Raw genomic sequence first — 19,045 nt, 5'->3', positions numbered from 1 at the left:
TTTCATTTTTATGCAGATGATACTGTTTTATATTGTTCTGTTCTCTCACCTAACAATGCTTTTAATCAATTACAGTCAGCTTTTAATGATTTACAGACAAATCTTTATCACCTTAAGCATGTTTTAAATGCAGATAAATCGAAGGTGGTGCTGTTTTCCAATGGAAGATTTGAAAGTAAAGATCTTCCAGTCATTACTACAGCTGAAGGTCTGAAAATTGAAAAAGTATCATAGTATAAATATTTAGGATTTTTAATAGATGATTATTTGTCTTTTACTTCCCACATTCAACAGCTGGTGAAGAAAACAAGATTAAAATTGGGATTTTATTTCAAGATCAGAATCTATCTTTTGAGACCAGAAAGCGACTGGTTGATGCTACTTTTATGTCTGTACTGGACGATGGTGATATTTTATACATGCATGCTCCTCTTAAATGTCTTTATTCACTGGATACTGTTTATCATGGAGTTTTAAGATTTATAACAGGTTTAAAAGGTTTTACACATCATTGCACTTTATACAACCGGGTTGGATGGACGTCCTTGGCCACTCATAGACTCCGCCATTGGCATATTTTTATTTATAAGGCCATACTAGGATTTCTTCTTTCGTATTTGTTGGCCTTTATAAAGAGAAAGTCCACTGGAGGATGCTCTCTTCATTGTGAGAACTTATTTTTACTTTCAGTGCCTAAAGTCCGATCTGAACTTGGAAAGAAATCTTTTCAGTTTTCTGCTCCATCTTCTTGGAACCAGTTGCAGAAATACATGAACCTAAAGGAGCTGGTGCCACTAAATGTTTTTAAGGCTGTTCTTACTGATTTGGACAAGGAATCATCTGTCTGTAAATGTTTTAACTGAGGAATCTTTTAATTAACATTTATGACAGAGTTAACTTTTTCTTTTTTGTTGTGAATGTTCTGTAACCTCTGTGTGCTGCTGCCAGTCTTGGCCGGGATTCTCTTGCAAAAGAGATTTTAATCTCAATGGAATTTTTCTGGTGAAATAAAGGTTAAATAAAATAAATAAAATAAAGGCCACGGAGAAGAGATGGGTTTTAAGAAGGGATTTAAAAACAGACAGGGAAGAGTCCTGTCTGATGTTCAAGGGAAGGTCATTCCACAGTTTAGGAGCTGCCACGGCAAAAGCACGGTCTCGTCTGAGCTTACGCTTTGTCTTTGGCACACTCAGAAGCAGCTGATCACATGACCTGAGGGATCGAGAGGGTGTGTATGGATGCAGCAACTCGGACAGATAGGGCGGGGCAAGTCCATTAAGCGCTTTAAAAGCAATTGGGAGTCTCAGTGGAGCTTCCAAAGACCATCACCTCAGTCTTTCCCTCAATGAACTTTAAGAAGTTCACAGCCATCCAGGCTTTGATGTCCACCAGACATGAAAACAGAGGGCGAGAGAGTTAGCATCCGTCTTCTTTAGCGGGACATATATCTGTATATCATCCGCGTAACAGTGAAAGGAGATCCCATATTTTCTAAAAATAGAGCCCAGAGGGAGCAGGTACAGCGTGAAGAGGAGGAGGCCCAAGACTGAGCCCTGTGGCGCTCCACACAAGAGAGGAGCAGAGGAGGACACGTGGTCACCAAGGCAGACACAGAAAGTATGCTCCGCTAAATAGGACCTAAACCAGTCCAGTGCTGCACTGCTGACACCCCCCGCCAACACCCCTCATTGTTTCATACGACAAAGTAAAATGTTATGGTCCACGGTGTCAAAAGCAGCTGATAAGTCTAAAAGCAGGAGGACAACACAGTCACCAGAGTCAGTTGCTAAAATGTCATAATATGTCATTGAAAACTTTTAAAAGGGCAGATTCTGTACTGTAAATATATTTAAAACCAGACTGTAAAACCTCTAGAATGTTCTGTTCTTTCAAATATGCTGATAGTTGGTTGAATACCACCTTCTTGAGAATTTTTAAAAGAAATGGCAGTTTGGAGATTGGCCTGTAGTTAGCAAGAACAGAGGGGTCCAGAGTGGGTTTCTTAATGAGAGGCTGGACAGCTGCATGTTTAAAATTTCCAGGGGCCACACCAGAGGACAGACTGCTGTTCAGAAGAGCAAGGACCGAAGGACCTACAGTGAGGAAAACCTCTTTGAATAAATGAGGAGGAATACCATGACTTGGTGAACCTGTTGGCTTTAAGTGACTAACCACCTCCCGCAGAGACGACAGAGTCACTGGTTCAAAGCTGTCAAAAACAGCCGAGCAAGGCACAGAGACTGAGTGGTCATGAGCAGAAGGTGAGATCTGGGCCCTGGTGGAACTGACTTTCTCAACAAAAAAAATTAGGAAGTTTTCACATGTAGCAGGTGAGGATTCAATACAGTTAATTTGGAGTGCATTAATAACAGAACCAGTTACTTTAAATAGAACTTGAGGCTTGTGACTGATACATTCACATTAGACAGGTATTTTCTTTTAGCATCTTTCACAGTTTTTTTGATAGTGACGTCAGCAGTCCTTTAATATTTTAAATGACACATGTAACATGTCTGCTTTCCACCTGCGCTCAGCTCTGCGACACACTCTCCTGGCCACTCTAGTGTTGTAGCCAACCACGTTTCGCAATTGATTTTAGGAGATCTGATTTTTAACGGAGACACAGAATCCAGAACCGTTGTGCAGGTGGAGTGAAACCATGAGCTGAGGGCCTCGTGTTGTTGTTCTCTGGGATGGCACAGTTCTGGTTAAAAGCAAACGAAAAGTGACCAACAGTGGAAGAGTTCAAAACTCGACAGAGTCGAGCTGTAACGTGGGATTTTGCTTTAGTACAGGATAGGTTGGTCTCAAATTTGAGCAACTCAAACCACCCACCCCCACATATGTACACCGTCTCCACCATAAGACATGTTAAAAGTTACCTGAACAGAAAATCTTGGCTGAATACACTACCTTCAGTTATGGAAACTCACAGGAGCTGAGAAGGACAAGGAAAGAGCTGGTTGCTGGTACTAAGAGGGCCAAGGCCATATATGCACAGAGGATCGAGGGTCAATTCACCTCACTAGACCCACGGAGCACGTGGAGGGGCGTTAAGTGTAAACCAAATTCTAAAGGAAGGAGCAAACAATGCCCCAAAGACCCATCTCTGCCGTATGCCCTCAACTGGTTCTATGCACGTTTTGAAGACCCGAACAGACCACCCAGCACCAGACTCACCTCACCACCAGATGGAGAGCATCTCAGCCTGACCTCAGCAGAAGTAAGGAGTACTTTCAGGAGGATTAATCCGCACAAGGCAACCGGCCCAGACAACATCCCAGGGAAAGTGTTGAAAGAATGTGCCGATCAGCTCTGTGAGGTGCTGGCAGACATCTTTAACACCTCACTTACCCTGGAGATAGTTCCCATCTGCCTGAAGACTGCCACCATCATCCCAGTCCCAAAACGCTCTACAGTGACTGGTCTGAATGACTATCGGCCAGTGGCCCTCACCCTAATAGTCGCTAAATGCTTTGAAAAACTGGTCAAGACCCATATCAAAACAACAATCAACATCAACGAGGACCCTCACCAGTATGCATACCGTGAGAACCGAACAACAGAGGATGCCATCTCCTCTGTAGTCCACACTGCGCTCAACCACCTGGAGCAGAAAGACTCTTATGTCCGTATGCTCTTTTAAGACTTCACATCTGCCTTCAACACCATGATCCCCCAAACCCTGATGGAAAAACTATTCATACTAGGACTAAGCTCCTCCATTTGCAACTGGGTACTAGACTTCTTAACAAACAGACCGCAGTCAGTGAGGATTCATAACTGCTCCTCCTCCACCATAACCCTGAGCACTGGCTCTCCTCAAGGATGTGTGTTAAGCCCTCTCCTGTTTACTCTGCTCATGTATGATTGTGCAGCTACCCATCCAGGCTGTCATATTGTAAAGTTTGCAGATGATACAGCAGTGGTGGGATGCATCATGAACAAAGACGAATCCAGCTACAGGCAGGAGGTGGAACACCTGGAGAGCGGATGCAAAGAAAATAACTTTCACATCCATGTGAAGAAGATGATCATGGACTTCAGAAGGAACAAACACACCTACACCCCCCTGAACATAGGAGGATCTGCGGTGGAAGTGGTCTCCAGCTACAAGTACTTGGGTGTACACATGAATGACAACCTCAGCTGGAGCAACAACACTTCTAGCCTGATCAAGAAAGCTCATCAGAGACTCTACTTCCTCAGGCGGTTGAGATGAGCTGGACTGGGAAGCTCAGTCCTCACCTCCTTCTGCAGGTGTGCAGTAGAGAGCATCCTGTGCTCCAGCATCAACGTGTGGCATGGAGGCTGCACAGCTGCAAAAAGAAAAGCTTTGCAGAGAGTGGTGAAGGCTGCACAGAAGTCTGTTGGAGTCAGCCTCGCCACCATCACAGACATTTACACCTCTAGATACAGGAAGAGGCCACCTGCATCATGAAAGACCCCAATCACCCAGCACACACACTTTTTGCCCTGCTCCCCTCAGGCAGGAGGTTGATGAGCATTAAGTGTAGAACCACTAGACTGAGGAACAGCTTCTACCCTGAGGCTGTTAGACTCATGAATCTCTAACCAGAATAATCACTGTGAAAAATCACATCATGTTGCTGCTGATCTGTTCCATGTTGTGTTCTTTCATGCTCATCTGCTCACACAGACTCATGCTCATGTTCGTGCTGCTGTTCGACGTAATGTTTTTATGCTATTAGTGCTTAGTGTATTTTTAGTTGATGTTTTTCTTAGCTCATATCTTAGATGTTTCTATTGTTTTTCTTTTACATTTTATTGTTGGATGTAACTGGGACCCTGTGTACATAATTTTGTTCCACCACATGTACTACGTGGTCCGAACGACAATAAAGAAACTCTGACTCTGACACACACACACTTAAAAAAAAATTGATACAGACAACCATTCATGCTCCGGGTACTCTGGTTTCCTCCCACAGACCAAGAACTTGCATGTTAGGCTGACTGATAACTCTAAATTGTCCCTTGATGTTTCACAACAAAAACGACGTCTGTTGTTGCAGATTCCTGATGTATCAAACTCTAGTGGTATATGAGACAGTGTTCATATTTAAACATGTCAGTATTTCTCAGATAATTAATGTTATTAACTTACTTTTTATTTATATGAATGTTTCTGTTCAGTGCCCTGAGATGACTTATGTTGTGACTTGGTGCTATATAATTACACTGAACTGAATATTTGATATAGAAAGTGAACAATACCCACTTTGTTTGAGCAACTTCCAAAACTTAGATTATTATTTTATTTCTTGAAAATGCAATTATTAATATTGTCTAGAGAAAGGGATGATTTTCAAATATTGTTTTCTCTTTTCCATACGTATCTAAACCTAGAAAATACTCAAATCAAATGGCACACACTTAATGCTTTTTAAGACAGCATATAAACCCTGAGCTACGTTCAAGTTTGCAAACGTTCAAATGTTAATGTCTGCTTGGACTTAGTGGCAAACATGTCAGTAAACAAGTGTTCACCAAGCTGTCCTCAGAGTAACGTATGGTGGAACACTTACGTGGTGGATACAAAAAGCCATACGTGATGTGCCTCTCTGCTCTGTAGTTGGTACAAGACTGGCTGAAGGCTGGAGGAACCCTGGCATCTGGTCTCACACAGGTGGACAGAAATTCTGGCAGAGAAGACACCTCTACCTGGAAGAACACACACACACACAGGTCTGCTGTTATTCATTAAGAAGAAGGTCATATGTTTGGCCAGCAGAGTGAGGTGAAAGCAAAGAAAATGTTCAGTCAGTAAAGAATCTATGATGAGGCCATGCAGGTATAAAAAGAAAAATGTAAAAAACATAAATAAATAAAAATAAAATTAAGCAGACCTTAGTTGTTTTTCTTTGAATGTAGACCTATCTTCAAACATAATTTTTAGCTGATGTTTTTCCTTAGTTCATATCTTAGATCTTATTACTGTTTTTCTGTTACATTTTATTGTGGGATGTAACTGAGACCCTGTGTACACAATCTCGTTCCACCACATGTACCACATGTGGTGCGAATAACAAAGAATCTCTGAATCTCTCTCTCTCTCTCTCTCTCTCTCTCTCTCTGAATCTCTGAAACATGGAGCATAGTATTTATCCAGTGTAGATTTAGTTAAAAAACAGCATCCTGCTCACAGAAGTGAGAGCTCAGCACTGAGATGAGTGATGCACCTCATCATACTACTCCTTTTTACACTGACAGGAGTTTGTCTCAGTTTCTCTAGCTGCTGCCAGAGGTGAGGTGTGGCAGCCTTAAACAGGTGTAAGAGTCTAAAGGCTCAGTTTCACTGAGGTGTCCTCGGACACTCTGAAGGAAGTGTCTCATTAAAATGAAACCTAGACATGAGGTGATCCCTGCTCTCCTTTGCTTTGCCAAAATGCATCTTCTCAATAACTATAGTTCAGAGTTAGATCAAAATTCTGTGTTTTGTTTAACACAAGAAAGGTTTTGTGCTGTAATTCTGAGTGGTCCTGAATGCAGCATTATCAGAGTCAGAGAGTCAGAGTCAGAGTTTCTTTATTGTCATTCGCACCTCATGTGGTACATGTGGTGGAGCGAAATTATGTACACAGGGTCCCAGTTACATCCAACAATAAAATGTATAAGAAAAACAGTAATAACATCTAAGATATGAACTAAGAAAAACATCAACTAAATATACACTAAGCACTCATAACATAAAACATTGAACATCAGCACAAACATGAACATGAGTCTGTGAGCAGATGTGCACGCATGAACACACCAACATTAAAACAGATCAGCAGCAACATATCAGCTGCTTATTATCCTGTCCACAGCTAGTGTGATGGGGAGCTCGTTGCTCATCCACAACTGAAAGGTAGCGACTACTGTAGGAGGAGAGATAGGACTTCTGGTCCGGGCACCCTTTAACAGGTATTTATGCTAACATAACCTGGACCGGCCTCATTCCAAACACACATAAATACATGAGTTCTTGTTGCAAACTTAATTGCTCTCCCTTGAAGAAAAACTACAAAGAATCAGGAAATTAAAATACAATTCTTTATTTATCTGGATTATTGAGCATGCATCAGGACAATTCTTTAACAGTTAGAATTATGACAATGGAAATTATGGCAAATATGGAATATGAATGAACAGCCAATGGTCTTATTTTAGAAAGTGAATGATGTAAATGCTGATGGTGTTCGGATTATTTTTGTTTTTTGCATTTCACATCTGTGACATCAACTCTCTGCTGGTGTATGACAGACAACAACTTTTGAATCTTCGTTTTTCTGTCACTGAAGTCGCTTATTTGGAACAATATGAGCGTACATCTAGACACCCCCCCCCCCCCTGCTGGCGGATGTGCCAGCTTACCTTCATTGCGCTCCTCACCTGCCTGCCCGAAGACATCGCTTCAGACGCAGGGGAAAACGTGCTGTCAGCTGGTGAAGCTGAAAGCTCTGCGCGCTGCATCTTCCTCTCCTGTGTGCCTGGACCAGTTAACCAATGTGAGTTGTCAGCTGGTGAGCAGCTCGGACCAACTTGGAGGGGCTGTTATTGAAAAACTGCGGCCATTAGCGTGCGCCAACTCCACCGCTGCTGGCTCCACTTCGGACAATATCCGGATGTGTTTGGTCAACGCAAGATCTGTTACCAACAAAACTTTTATCCTCAGGGATTACTTTCAAGAGCACGATTTGGACTTTCTGTGTATCACAGAGACTTGGATGTCTCCGGGTGAATCCAGCGCCTTGACGGAATTACTGCCACAGAACTGTCTGTATTTTAACGCCCCGCGGCCATCAGGCTGGCGCGGTAGTGGATTATTAACAATATTCAAATCAACTTTTGACTGTAAACAACTGCCCATCCCAGTTTCCCGCGCCAGCTTTGAGCTGAGCATCTTTGAACTCGGACATTCACCTCCGACGTTTTTTGCACTCATCTACCGCCCACATCGATCTAAGGATTTCATAAATGAGTTTTCTGAATTCTTGGCTGAAATCACACCAAAATATGAGCATGTTTGCATTACTGGGGACTTTAATTTGCACGTGTGCTGTCCTGAGAAGCTCTTGGTTAAGGACTTTTTAGATCTATTGGGCTCATTTAATTTAACTCAGCATGTAAACAGTCCCACCCAAGAGCGTGGACATACACTGGACCTTGTTTTAACTCATGATATGACTGTTAATAATCTTGTTATTGGTGATAATGTTTTCTCAGAGCACATGCCAGTCCAGTTTGAGTTCACCCTCCCCCATCTAACTCCTAAGTCGTGCATTCCTGCACGTAGGACTCGGACCATTAACCACTTCACTGCCGCATGTTTCACAGATGTTTATAACTCTGAAATGATAATTCAGGCCCCAGTGTTTCTCACCACCACTGACGAGCTGACATCCCAGTTCAACTCTGTCTGCTTAAAGACTATGGATCATGTTGCACCTGTTAAAACCAAAAAATCAAAAATCAAAGCAGAACCTTGGCTGAGTGACGTCACCAAGGCCGTTAGGCAGCAATGTAGGAGGGCGGAACGAAAGTGGAGGAAAGACAGGCTGCAGGTCTCTTTCCAGATACTTAAAGAGAGTTGGCGCCATTATCAGAAAGCAGTAAAAGCTGCTAAATCAAAATTCTTCTCTGATATAATTACCTCAAACTCTCACAACCCACGTGTCCTCTTCTCCACCCTAAACTCTGTTCTCCACCTCACTGAACCATCACCTGTGGAAGCCTCGACTGAGCTGTGCGACAACTTCTTACATTTCTTTCTGGAAAAAATTGCGACCACCAGGGCTCTCATTTCCTCTCCAACTCATGACCCATCCATCCCACCTCAATCTGTAGCTCCTTTTGACCATTTTGAACCCATCACTCTATCTTCTCTAGAGCAGGTCATGTGCAGCTTGAAACCTTCTGGCTCCCCCTTTGATGTGGTCCCACCTCGACTACTAAAGGAGGTGTTTCCAACTCTACGTCCGTCCATTCTTGATATAGTAAACAGTAGTTTATCCACTGGCGTGGTGCCAAAATACTTTAAACATGCTGCCGTCCAGCCTCTCCTGAAAAAACGTTGGTTATGTATTGTAACCCCAGAATCTATGAGTATAAGCGTAGCCCTTTAAGAGCTGTCGCTTAGTGGGTTTATCCCGTTATGCGGAGCATTACACTGAAAAATTTAGTCCACACCCACCTGCTGTGTGGGCCCCACCTGGTCCGTATAAATTACGTTAAGAGCAGGAAATCGGCTCCCAGAAATAGCTTTTTCTTCAGCCATTTAGGAGCCAGTGAGGCCCGACGCTTAAAGGGCTATGCCTATGCTCATAGAATCTGGGGTTACAGTACGTAACCAACGTTCTATTTCGTATAGGCTTCACCCTTTAAGAGCTGTCGCTTAGTGGGTTAAGGGCGAAGCAGATGTTGTCCTCGCCTCACTGGGTCCATTCGAACACCGTATGAAGCAGAAGCTTGCCCAAAAAACGTCTAGTCACTCAGCTCCCATGTGCGTAATTACGTATTGCGTAATTATGTGTGCCATGCACAGACGCATGTTTTGTAACTATGCATTCTGAATGCATGAACGCCCCGGAAAACTTCAACGGGGAGGGAAAAAAGCTGAAAAGAGCCATGAACCAAAAGGTTTACGGCTGAACCGTATGAACAGATTAATAATAACAGGAGAGTTGATTATTAATCAAATGAACTGATAGGTAACAATAGTCGTGAACTGATTAGTGACAATAGAACCAAAATAACAATCACAACTTGTGACTGATAACATCTCACACTATAATGCATGCAGACAAATGTGAGAAAAACAGAGTTCCATGAAACAACAATATTCATTCTGTAAACACTAAGGACAGAATGTGTCATGGAACGAGCCGTCACATCACCTAGATAAAAGCGAATAAATGAGCAGGGTGTTGACCACATGGCCGCTGTGCAAAATGTCCTACATTGACATACCATTATGCAAAGCAGTCGAAGATGCGATACCCCTGGTCGAGTGTGCTCTGAGGTTGACAGGAGGCTCTAAATCTGATGCTCGGTAGGCTTCAGAAATGGCCTCACACAGCCAGTGTGACAAGTGCTGGGTGGATAACGGGTGACCTGCAGATGCATCTCTATAATGCACAAACAAATGTTGATGCATTGCAGCTGTGTACGCTATGTAACACGTCAATGCCCGCACAGGACAGAGGAGATGAAAAGACGCTACTTCTTCTGATCTGTGTGTGTGTGTGTGTGGGGGGGGGGGGGGGACCCCTCCAATGATATCGCTCTTGATTTAAAAGAGCTTGTGATGTTTTAGGCATAAAAGTTGGGTTGGTCTAAAATCAGCTGAGCTGCCGTCAGCCTGAATTCTGAGACATGACGAAGCGACAGAGAGGGCAGATAAATCACTCACTCTTAGCGGATGTTAAAGCCAGCAGCAGGGCTGTTTAAAGAGACAAGAATTTAAGTGGAACCTGATCCAAAGACTCAAATGGAGCTTTGATCAGGACCTGCAGGACCAGTATTAAATCCCACTGTGGAACAAGTGGGTGTGAAACAGGCCTGCGTCTCTGTACACCTTTTAGAAAACGCTTCATTAGGGGATGATTAAAACCTGTTCTGTCTCAGAAACCTTCGTGTCAGGAAGAGATGGCTGCAGCGTACGTTTTAATCGTGCTGGATGCCAAATTTCTGTCCATCAGCTGCTGCAGAAAGGACAGCATGCCACCTAATGGACATGAGGTGGCCTCTACACCCTTCTCTGTACACCAGCGCTGAAAAGCTGTCCGCTTGATGTGTACATCGCTGTGGTAGATGTAGCACGTGAAAACAGAATTGTGCGCACTACATTCTGTGGGGGACCCATCCTCTCTAAGTGGATCCGTTCAGCAGCCAGACCACAGGTGCTGGCCTATTTCTGGGTAACTCCTGGTCGCTCCTCCTGCCTGAAGGTGAGCGTCCTCCCTCCACGGCAGTTTCCACGGGCACCCCGACAGCAGGCGTTGCAGGGCCGGGAACCATGGTGCGCTCACGCGTTCGGGGCCACCAGGAGAGCTGTCAATCCCTCCTCCTGAACTCGGTTCAAGAACCGTAAAATCAGAGGAGGTGGAGAAAAACGCGTACAGAAGCATTTTGGGCCATGGGCTGTGGGCAAACGCATCCACCCCCAGCGGTGGTTCGTCTCGTGGGCTCAGAGAAACGCATAATTGACACTGAGCGTTTCTCGTGTCACAAACAGGCCCACAGCTACTATATCAATCTGAGACAAAATGCTCCGTCAGAGGATGATTAAAGGTTGTTCTGTCTCTGACAACTTTGAGACAAGAAGAAAACATGGCTGCAGCATATGATAATCATGCTGGACACCAGATTTCTGTCCATTGACTGCTGCAGAAAAGGATAGCATGTCGTACAGTGGACATGAAGTGGCCTCTACGCCTTCCTCTGTACAGCAGCGTTGAAAAACTGACCACTTGATGTGAACAGCGCTGTGGTGGTTGCAGCACGTGACTCCTGAATCGTACGCACTACGTCTTGAGAGAAAACCATCTCCTCAAAAAGATCCGCACAGTGGCCAGACCACAGATGCTGGCCTATTCTGATTAATTCCTGATCGTTCCTCCCACCTGGAGGAGAGCGTCCTCCCTCCACGGCAGGTTCCACGAGTGCCCTGATAACAAATGTCGTAGGCCTGGGAACCATGATGCGTTCACGTACTTGGGGCAGAGGAGCTGCCAGTCCCTCCTCCTGAGCTCGGTTCAGAAAACCGTGATATCAGAGGGAGAGAAGAAGGTGAAAAGGCATTACGACCACAGGCTGTGAGCAGGCACGTCCACCCAGCGGTGGATCGTCCCGTGGCTCCATGATAATTATAATTGACATTGAGCGTTCTCTCGTGTTGCTACACGTCCACAGGCGCTGGCAGGATTTCTACCGTGTCTGAGCCATAGCTCTGGGTGGGAGGTCCCAGGTCCCCGTGCCGCAAAGGACCGTCTTTGGACATCACATCTGCCCCCTGTTCGGAATACATGAGATGTACCCACTCCAATGGAGAGCAGATTGGGTGTGCCCCACACAGCATCTGTCTCTCAATGTGGCACATGGGTTGAGCACATACATCTCCTGCCAGTATGTATGCAACAGTCAAATGCTGTCTGTGTGAATCAAAAAACCCTGATGATTCTGCAGCTCAAGGTCAGTGTTGAGTCACATTCAAAGATCCCGTGCGACACTCCAAAAACATTTAAATGAACTGCTGTGTGGAGAACCACAGCGCCCCCACAGCTTGTTAAATGTATGGTATTGTATGGTATGGTATAAAGTTTATTCATTTTAAAGAAGTACAAAACAATTCCATAACAATATAAAAAAGATACAAAATATTTAAAATGAAAGGCAGCAGAAAGAAGAAAAAATCGTATTATATCTGCCCCTTTTTTCAAACAATTATTTCAATCATAATAATTTTAAAGTAACAGAACAAAATGAATAACTTTCTAATTTTTCTAATTCTAGATACAAAACACACACTAAGCTACTTCATACTTTTTTAACAATTCAGTTTTGATCTTTTTCTTAAATGTACACATAGACTTGGCATTTTTAACATCACTCTCTAGACCATTCCACAATCCAACTCCTTGGATTGAGGTAGACCTTCCCTTCAGACTAGTTCTGAATTTTGGTTTGACAAATATCTCTATCCCCTTAAGATTATAACAACTTTGTCTTTTAACAAAATTTCTTTGGATATTTAATGGTAATGTGTTATTTTGAGCCCTATACACAACTGATAAAATACTATAATCTACCAAATCATGGAACTTCAATAACTTCAGTTGATAAAATAATGTGCTTGATGGGTGACTGTAATGCTTTCTAGTGATAATTCTTACAGGTCTTTTCTGTAAAATAAAAATAGGTTTTGTAAATGTTTTACACGCTTTCCCCCAAACATCAATGCAATAGATTAAATGTGGAACAATGATTGTGTTATACAACATGTACAGAGCTTTATCATTTAATAATTCCCTGACTTTGTATAGTACTGCAATAGATTTAGATATTTTTGTTCTTACATAATTTATGTGATTTTTCCATGTTAGCTGTTCATCAATGATTACACCCAAAAATTTCATCTCATTAACTCTACAAATCTCAACACCCTCAATTTTAAATGGATCGTCAACAGTTTTCTTTTTGTTACTAAATATCATGTATTTGGTTTTGTCTAAATTTAATGATAATTTATTAAGTTTAAACCAAGTTTGTATTTTATCAAATTCTGTCTTCATCAGTTCCAACATCCGTTTTACATCTTTACCCAAACAAAAAAATGTGGTGTCATCTGCAAAAAGGGCACATTTGAGGAGTCCTGATATATTCACTAAGTCATTCACATATAAAATAAATAACTTTGGTTCAAGTACAGAGCCTTGAGGAACTCCACAAGTGATATTGCACAGGTCAGATCTTACACCATTTATTTGTACAAACTGTTTCCTATCTTTTAAATAGCTAGATACCCAGTGTAATGCTGGTCCTCTTATACCATATTTATTAAATTTTTCAAGGAGAATAGTGTGGTCAATAGTATCGAATGCTTTTTTTAAATCAACAAAAATACTAACACAATACCGTTTTTGATCGACAGCAGTAGTTATTTGTTCTATTATTTCCATGAGAGCCATTGATGTAGAGTTTTTTGCTCTAAACCCATACTGACTGCTACTTAGAATGTTTTGTTTAGTAATAAATTTATCTAATCTGGTCACAAATAGTTTTTCTAGAATTTTTGAGAACTGTGGTAATAAGGATATTGGTCTATAATTATTGAACACACATTTATCACCATTTTTAAAGAGAGGAACTACCTTAGCTACTTTCATATTGTCTGGAAATATTCCTTTTGAAAATGATAAATTACAAATATATGTAAACGGCTCGATAACATAACTCATTATGTCCTTTACAAACATCATATCCATGTCCACCCAGTCTTTTGATCTCTTATCTGTAAGATTTTTTACAACATTAATTATTTCTTCTTGGTCAGTTCCATTAAGAAAAATACTGTTGTCACAACTTATAACTGAATGGTTCACATTATTGTCTACTGTTGGCATTTTAGCTGCAAGGCTTGATCCAACGTTCACAAAATGATGATTAAATCCATTTACAATTTCATTTTCATCATGGATTTCATTGTCATCCTTCAAAAAATATTGTGAAATACCTGTTTTTGCTTTATGACTTTTCAGAACACTATTTATTACTCGCCATGTAGCTTTCATATCACCATCCATCCATCCATTTTCTTTACCCGCTTATTCCATTTTGGGTCACGGGGGTCGCTGGTGCCCATGTCCAGCAATCACTGTGCGAGGGGCGGGGTACACCCTGGACGGGTCGCAAGTCCATCACAGGGCCACATAGAGACAAACGAGACAAACAACCATTCACTCTCTCACTCACACCTAGGGACAATTTAGAGTTACCAGTCAGCCTAACATGCATGTTTTTGGACTGTGGGAGGAAACCGGAGTACCCGGAGAAAACCCACGCATGCACGGAGAGAACATGCAAACTCCACCCAGAAAGGCCCCTGGACCGGGGTTTGAACCAGGGACCTGCTCGCTGAGAGGCAGCAGCTCTACCAGTTGCGCCACCGTGCTGCCCCGCTTTCATATCACCATTACTTTTATTTAATAAATCACTATAATATTCCTTCTTGTGTTTCCTTATAATCACTACTAATTTATTTTTATACTTCTTATAATTCTCTTCAGCCTCTTGTGTTCTCAATTTTAAGAAACACGTATACAAATAATTCTTTTTTTACAAGCATTTCTCAATCCTTTCGTCATCCATGGTTGGTCAACAACATTTCTCTTTGTATAATTATTTTGCACACAATTCTTTTCATACAGAGCTCCCAAAATATTCATAAACTCATCATATGATCTGTTCACATCATCAACATACACGTCTTTCCAGCTTTGTTTATGTAAATCCATCCATCCATTTTCTTTACCCGCTTATTCCATTTTGGGTCACGGGGGTCGCTGGTGCCCATATCCAGCACTCACTGTGCGAGAGGCGGGGTACACCCTGGACAGGTCGCAAGTCCATCACAGGGCCACATAGAGACAAACGAGACAAACAACCATTCACTCTCCCACTCACACCTAGGGACAATTTAGAGTTACCATTTAGCCTAACATGCATGTTTTTGGTCTGTGGGAGGAAACCGGAGTACCCGGAGAAAACCCACGCATGCACGGAGAGAACATGCAAACTCCACCCAGAAGGCCCCTGGACCGGGGTTTGAACCAAGGACCTGCTCGCTGAGCGGCAGCAGCTTTACCAGTTGCGCCACCGTGCTGCCGTGTTTATGTAAATCATCTTTTAATTTGTCCATTGCTTGTTTTGATGTGTTTATTGTTTTTTCCTTAATTGTGATTTCTTTTGTAATGCTTTGATCATTTTTATAAATCATGAAAACTGGTAAATGATCACTTAAATCACTCGTTAAAATACCTCCCATCACATCCCCATTTGTTACATTTGTGAAAATATTATCAATTATTGTAGCACTATGAGTTGTAATTCTTGTTGGTTTTGATATTAACGGATAAAGATTTAAACTATACAATGAATTTGTAAATGTACTGATGTTATTTGAATCTGTTTTATTTCCCAGGTCAATATTAAAGTCTCCACAGAAAAAAATCTTTTATTAAAACTCCTGTCCAATAGTTGTACGATTTTATCAGTGAAGATTTCTATATTGGATCCTGGAGATCGATATACACAACTTATCAATATGTTTTTATCATTCTTGTTTATTATTTCTATTGTTATTATTTCCATGATATTATCAACAACTATTGACATTTCATTAATTAACTTACATTTTATTTCATTTTTAACAAATAGAGCCACTCTACCACCTCTTTTGTTGCTTCTGTTCACATGATATAATTCATACCCTTTTATGTGAACATTATTTGTGTTTTCATCGTTGAGCCATGTCTCTGACAGTGCTATTATTGAAAAGGTTCTGTTTAGCTGTTTTAAATAATCTGTTATTTTGGATATATTTGCATTTAAACTTCTACTGTTAAAGTGAATAATAGAGAGACCTCCATTTGTTATATTGATGTCATTAAACTGTTCTTCATTGTAATATTCACAGTCTTTTATTGCAGGGAAAAAATTTGTATCAATCGCATCTTCAACATTGTATATTTTAAACATTTAACATTTAAACATTTGTTCAATATGTGGGCCTTGGTCAAACAGCTCTAGACTGGTTTAAGTCTTATTTGACAAAACGCACTTTTTGTGTCTGTCTTGATGGCAATAGATCATCCTCTGCTCCTCTATCATGTGGTGTTCCGCAGGGCTCAGTCTTGGGTCCTCTTTTGTTCTTACTGTATCTCCTTCCTCTTGGCTCTGTTTTTAGGAAATACGGGATTGCTTTTCATTGTTATGCTGATGACACACAGATTTATTTACCTTTAAAGAAAGCAGATTCCACTTCTCTTCGGTCTCTGTTTCTATGTTTGGAGGATTTGAAGGCATGGATGGCCCAAAATTTCTTGAAATTAAATGAAGACAAGACAGAGGTAGTGATTTTTTGGCAGCTCGAATGAAGACTCTCTGCCTGTTGATTGCTCTTTGGCTCAGTATGTCAGGCCAGTTGTTACAAATTTAGGGGTCAAGATGGATGCTGGTCTTAGGATGGAGTCTCAAATTAAAACAGTTGTAAAGTCAGGCTTTTTTCATTTGAGGCAGCTGGCTAAAGTAAAACCAATTCTTCCCAGACAGCATTTTGAAACAGCAATCCATGCATTTGTGACCACACGGCTAGATTACTGCAATGCACTTTACATAGGTATTAGTGATTCATGTATTTCCCAGCTTCAGAGGGTTCAGAATGCAGCTGCACGACTTTTAACAGGTACACGGAAATTTGACAGTATTTCTCCTGTTTTGGCCTCTTTACATTGGTTGCCGGTGCATTACCGGATTCATTTTAAAATACTTTTATTTGTTTTTAAAGCTTTAAATGGCCATGCCCCTCCATACCTGTCTGAGCTGCTACATTCTTACACACCCTCTCGTTCACTCAGGTCAGCTGACCAGTTGTTTCTGAAGGTCCCGAAGACAAAGCGTAAGCTTAGAGGGGACCGAGCTTTTTCTGTGATAGCTCCCAGGCTCTGGAATGACCTTCCATTGAACATAAGACAGGCCTCTTCAATTGAGGTTTTTAAGTCCCTTCTTAAAACTCATCTTTTTTCTTTGGCCTTTTAGCACAATCTGAGATGTTTTACCTTGTTTTATTGTGTTTGTATTTTATTTTATTATTTTATTCCTGTTTTAAATTTTACCCTTCCATTTTATCATTGTATTGTATTATATAATTGTGTAAAGCACTTTGGTCCTGTTGGGTGCATAAAGTGCTCTATAAATAAAGTTGGTATGGTATGGTATGGTATGTTGCCATGTTTTAATGTATTTGTTCATTTTATATTTTGTTAATTTCTTGTTTGTGAAGTTATGTCAATGATTTATCATCTGTCATTTCCTGAGCTAATTTTAGTCTTTCCAGATCTTTCAGGTCTTTTATTATTTTAGCCTGAGATCCTTCCTGTATTTTGATCCAGATGTTTCCATTTCTTGTCCAAGTTGATGCTATTTTTTTCTGTTTTTTTTAACAACCTTGCTTCACGTGCAATATTTCCATTTTTTTTAGTTAGGTGTTCGTTTATGTAAACATTTGTTCCCTTCAGTTTTTTTGCTTGCATTATTACCTTGTTTCTTGATTTCCTGCTGATGAACTTGATGACTATGGATGGTTTGGCTTTATCTGATTTGTTGGGCAGGGTGTGACAGATTGAAATGTCCTCATGTTTGATGTCAACGTCTTTGTTTTGTAAAAATTTCACTACTTGCTCCTCCAGAGTCTGTAGTTCTTCCTGTGGTGCATCTTCTGCTGTGTTAGTACCAGCAACAACTCTTGCATAACTCCGGTTCCTAACTTCCAGTCCAGTGATCACCAAGTTGTCTATTTTTGTGTATTGTTCCAAGTCGTCTACTTTCTGTTCCAGTTCAGCTATTTTTCGGTCTTTATTAGTCATCAGTTCTTTCAACTGTCTCACTTCTTCAGACAGTCCTGTCAGTAATTCACATTTAGCTGATACTTTAGTCACATCAGCACTCAGTTTAGTCAGTTCAGCACTCAATTTAGTCAGTTCAGCACTCAAAAAGTTCAAAGATTTTTTAACTTCCTCCATATCTTCTGAAATATTTTCCGACATTTGTCTGTTATCTCTGTGTTTGCTCGGCATTACTCACGATACTTCTGGATTATTGGTCTCAGCTCTCAGAAGCACAGGATCCAGCCACGAGGTTCACAGGCTAGTGTTGTTAGCTTATGTTGTTAGCCACGAGGTTCACAGGCTTATGTTGTTAGCCGAGGCCTAGCGGCAACAACCTCCAGGTCCCACGCTGTACCACGATTCACTCGGTCCAGAAGTTCGCAGCCCCAACGGTGACAGACCAGGTCCCGGTTTCAACAGCTCCCAGATCCGACAGCTGTAGCTCGGCTCCCTTGGCCTCAGCTGCTCGCAGGTCCAATCGGCGGCAGACCGGTTCTCTGCTGCAACAGCCCCCAGGTCCGACAGCTGCAGCTCGGCTCCCTCGGTTCCAGAGGCCCGCAGGTCCAAACGGCGGCAGAGCAGATCCCGATCATAACAGCACCCTGATCCGACAGCTGCAGTTCGGCTCCCTCGGTTTCCAGCGGCTCGCGGTCCAAACGGTGGCAGAGCGTGTCTTTGCTGTGACAACCCCCAGGTCCTCTCACTCGATCCAACGGCTAGCGGCGGTAGCACTCACCCGGCCTCACTGGCCGAAGCAGCTCTCAGGCCGGCTCATTAGCTCAACTCGTGGCTCAGCTTCCACGGTTCAGAGCGCGAGGACTTCCTTGATCCACCTGTTCCGTATATATATATATATATATATATATATATATATA

General features: G+C 41.9%; 1 protein-coding gene across 1 annotated transcript in view; it reads right to left on the bottom strand.

Annotated features, from left to right (window-relative positions):
- LOC119410418 (ectonucleotide pyrophosphatase/phosphodiesterase family member 2) overlaps nucleotides 1–19,045 on the bottom strand; it is a 303,683-nt gene that overhangs the window by 54,536 nt on the left and 230,102 nt on the right. Inside the window, exon 11 of the mRNA XM_037677330.1 lies at nucleotides 5,550–5,685. Within this exon, the coding sequence (XP_037533258.1) occupies nucleotides 5,550–5,685 (136 nt within the window). The remainder of the gene's footprint in view (nucleotides 1–5,549; nucleotides 5,686–19,045) is intronic.

The sequence above is a fragment of the Nematolebias whitei genome, chromosome 5 (assembly GCF_014905685.2).
Source record: "Nematolebias whitei isolate Nwh7 chromosome 5, NemWhi1, whole genome shotgun sequence".
Classification (NCBI taxonomy): Eukaryota; Metazoa; Chordata; class Actinopteri; order Cyprinodontiformes; family Rivulidae; genus Nematolebias; species Nematolebias whitei.
Note: the sequence above shows the minus strand (reverse complement) of the source record. Positions and strands in the feature narration are given on the sequence as shown.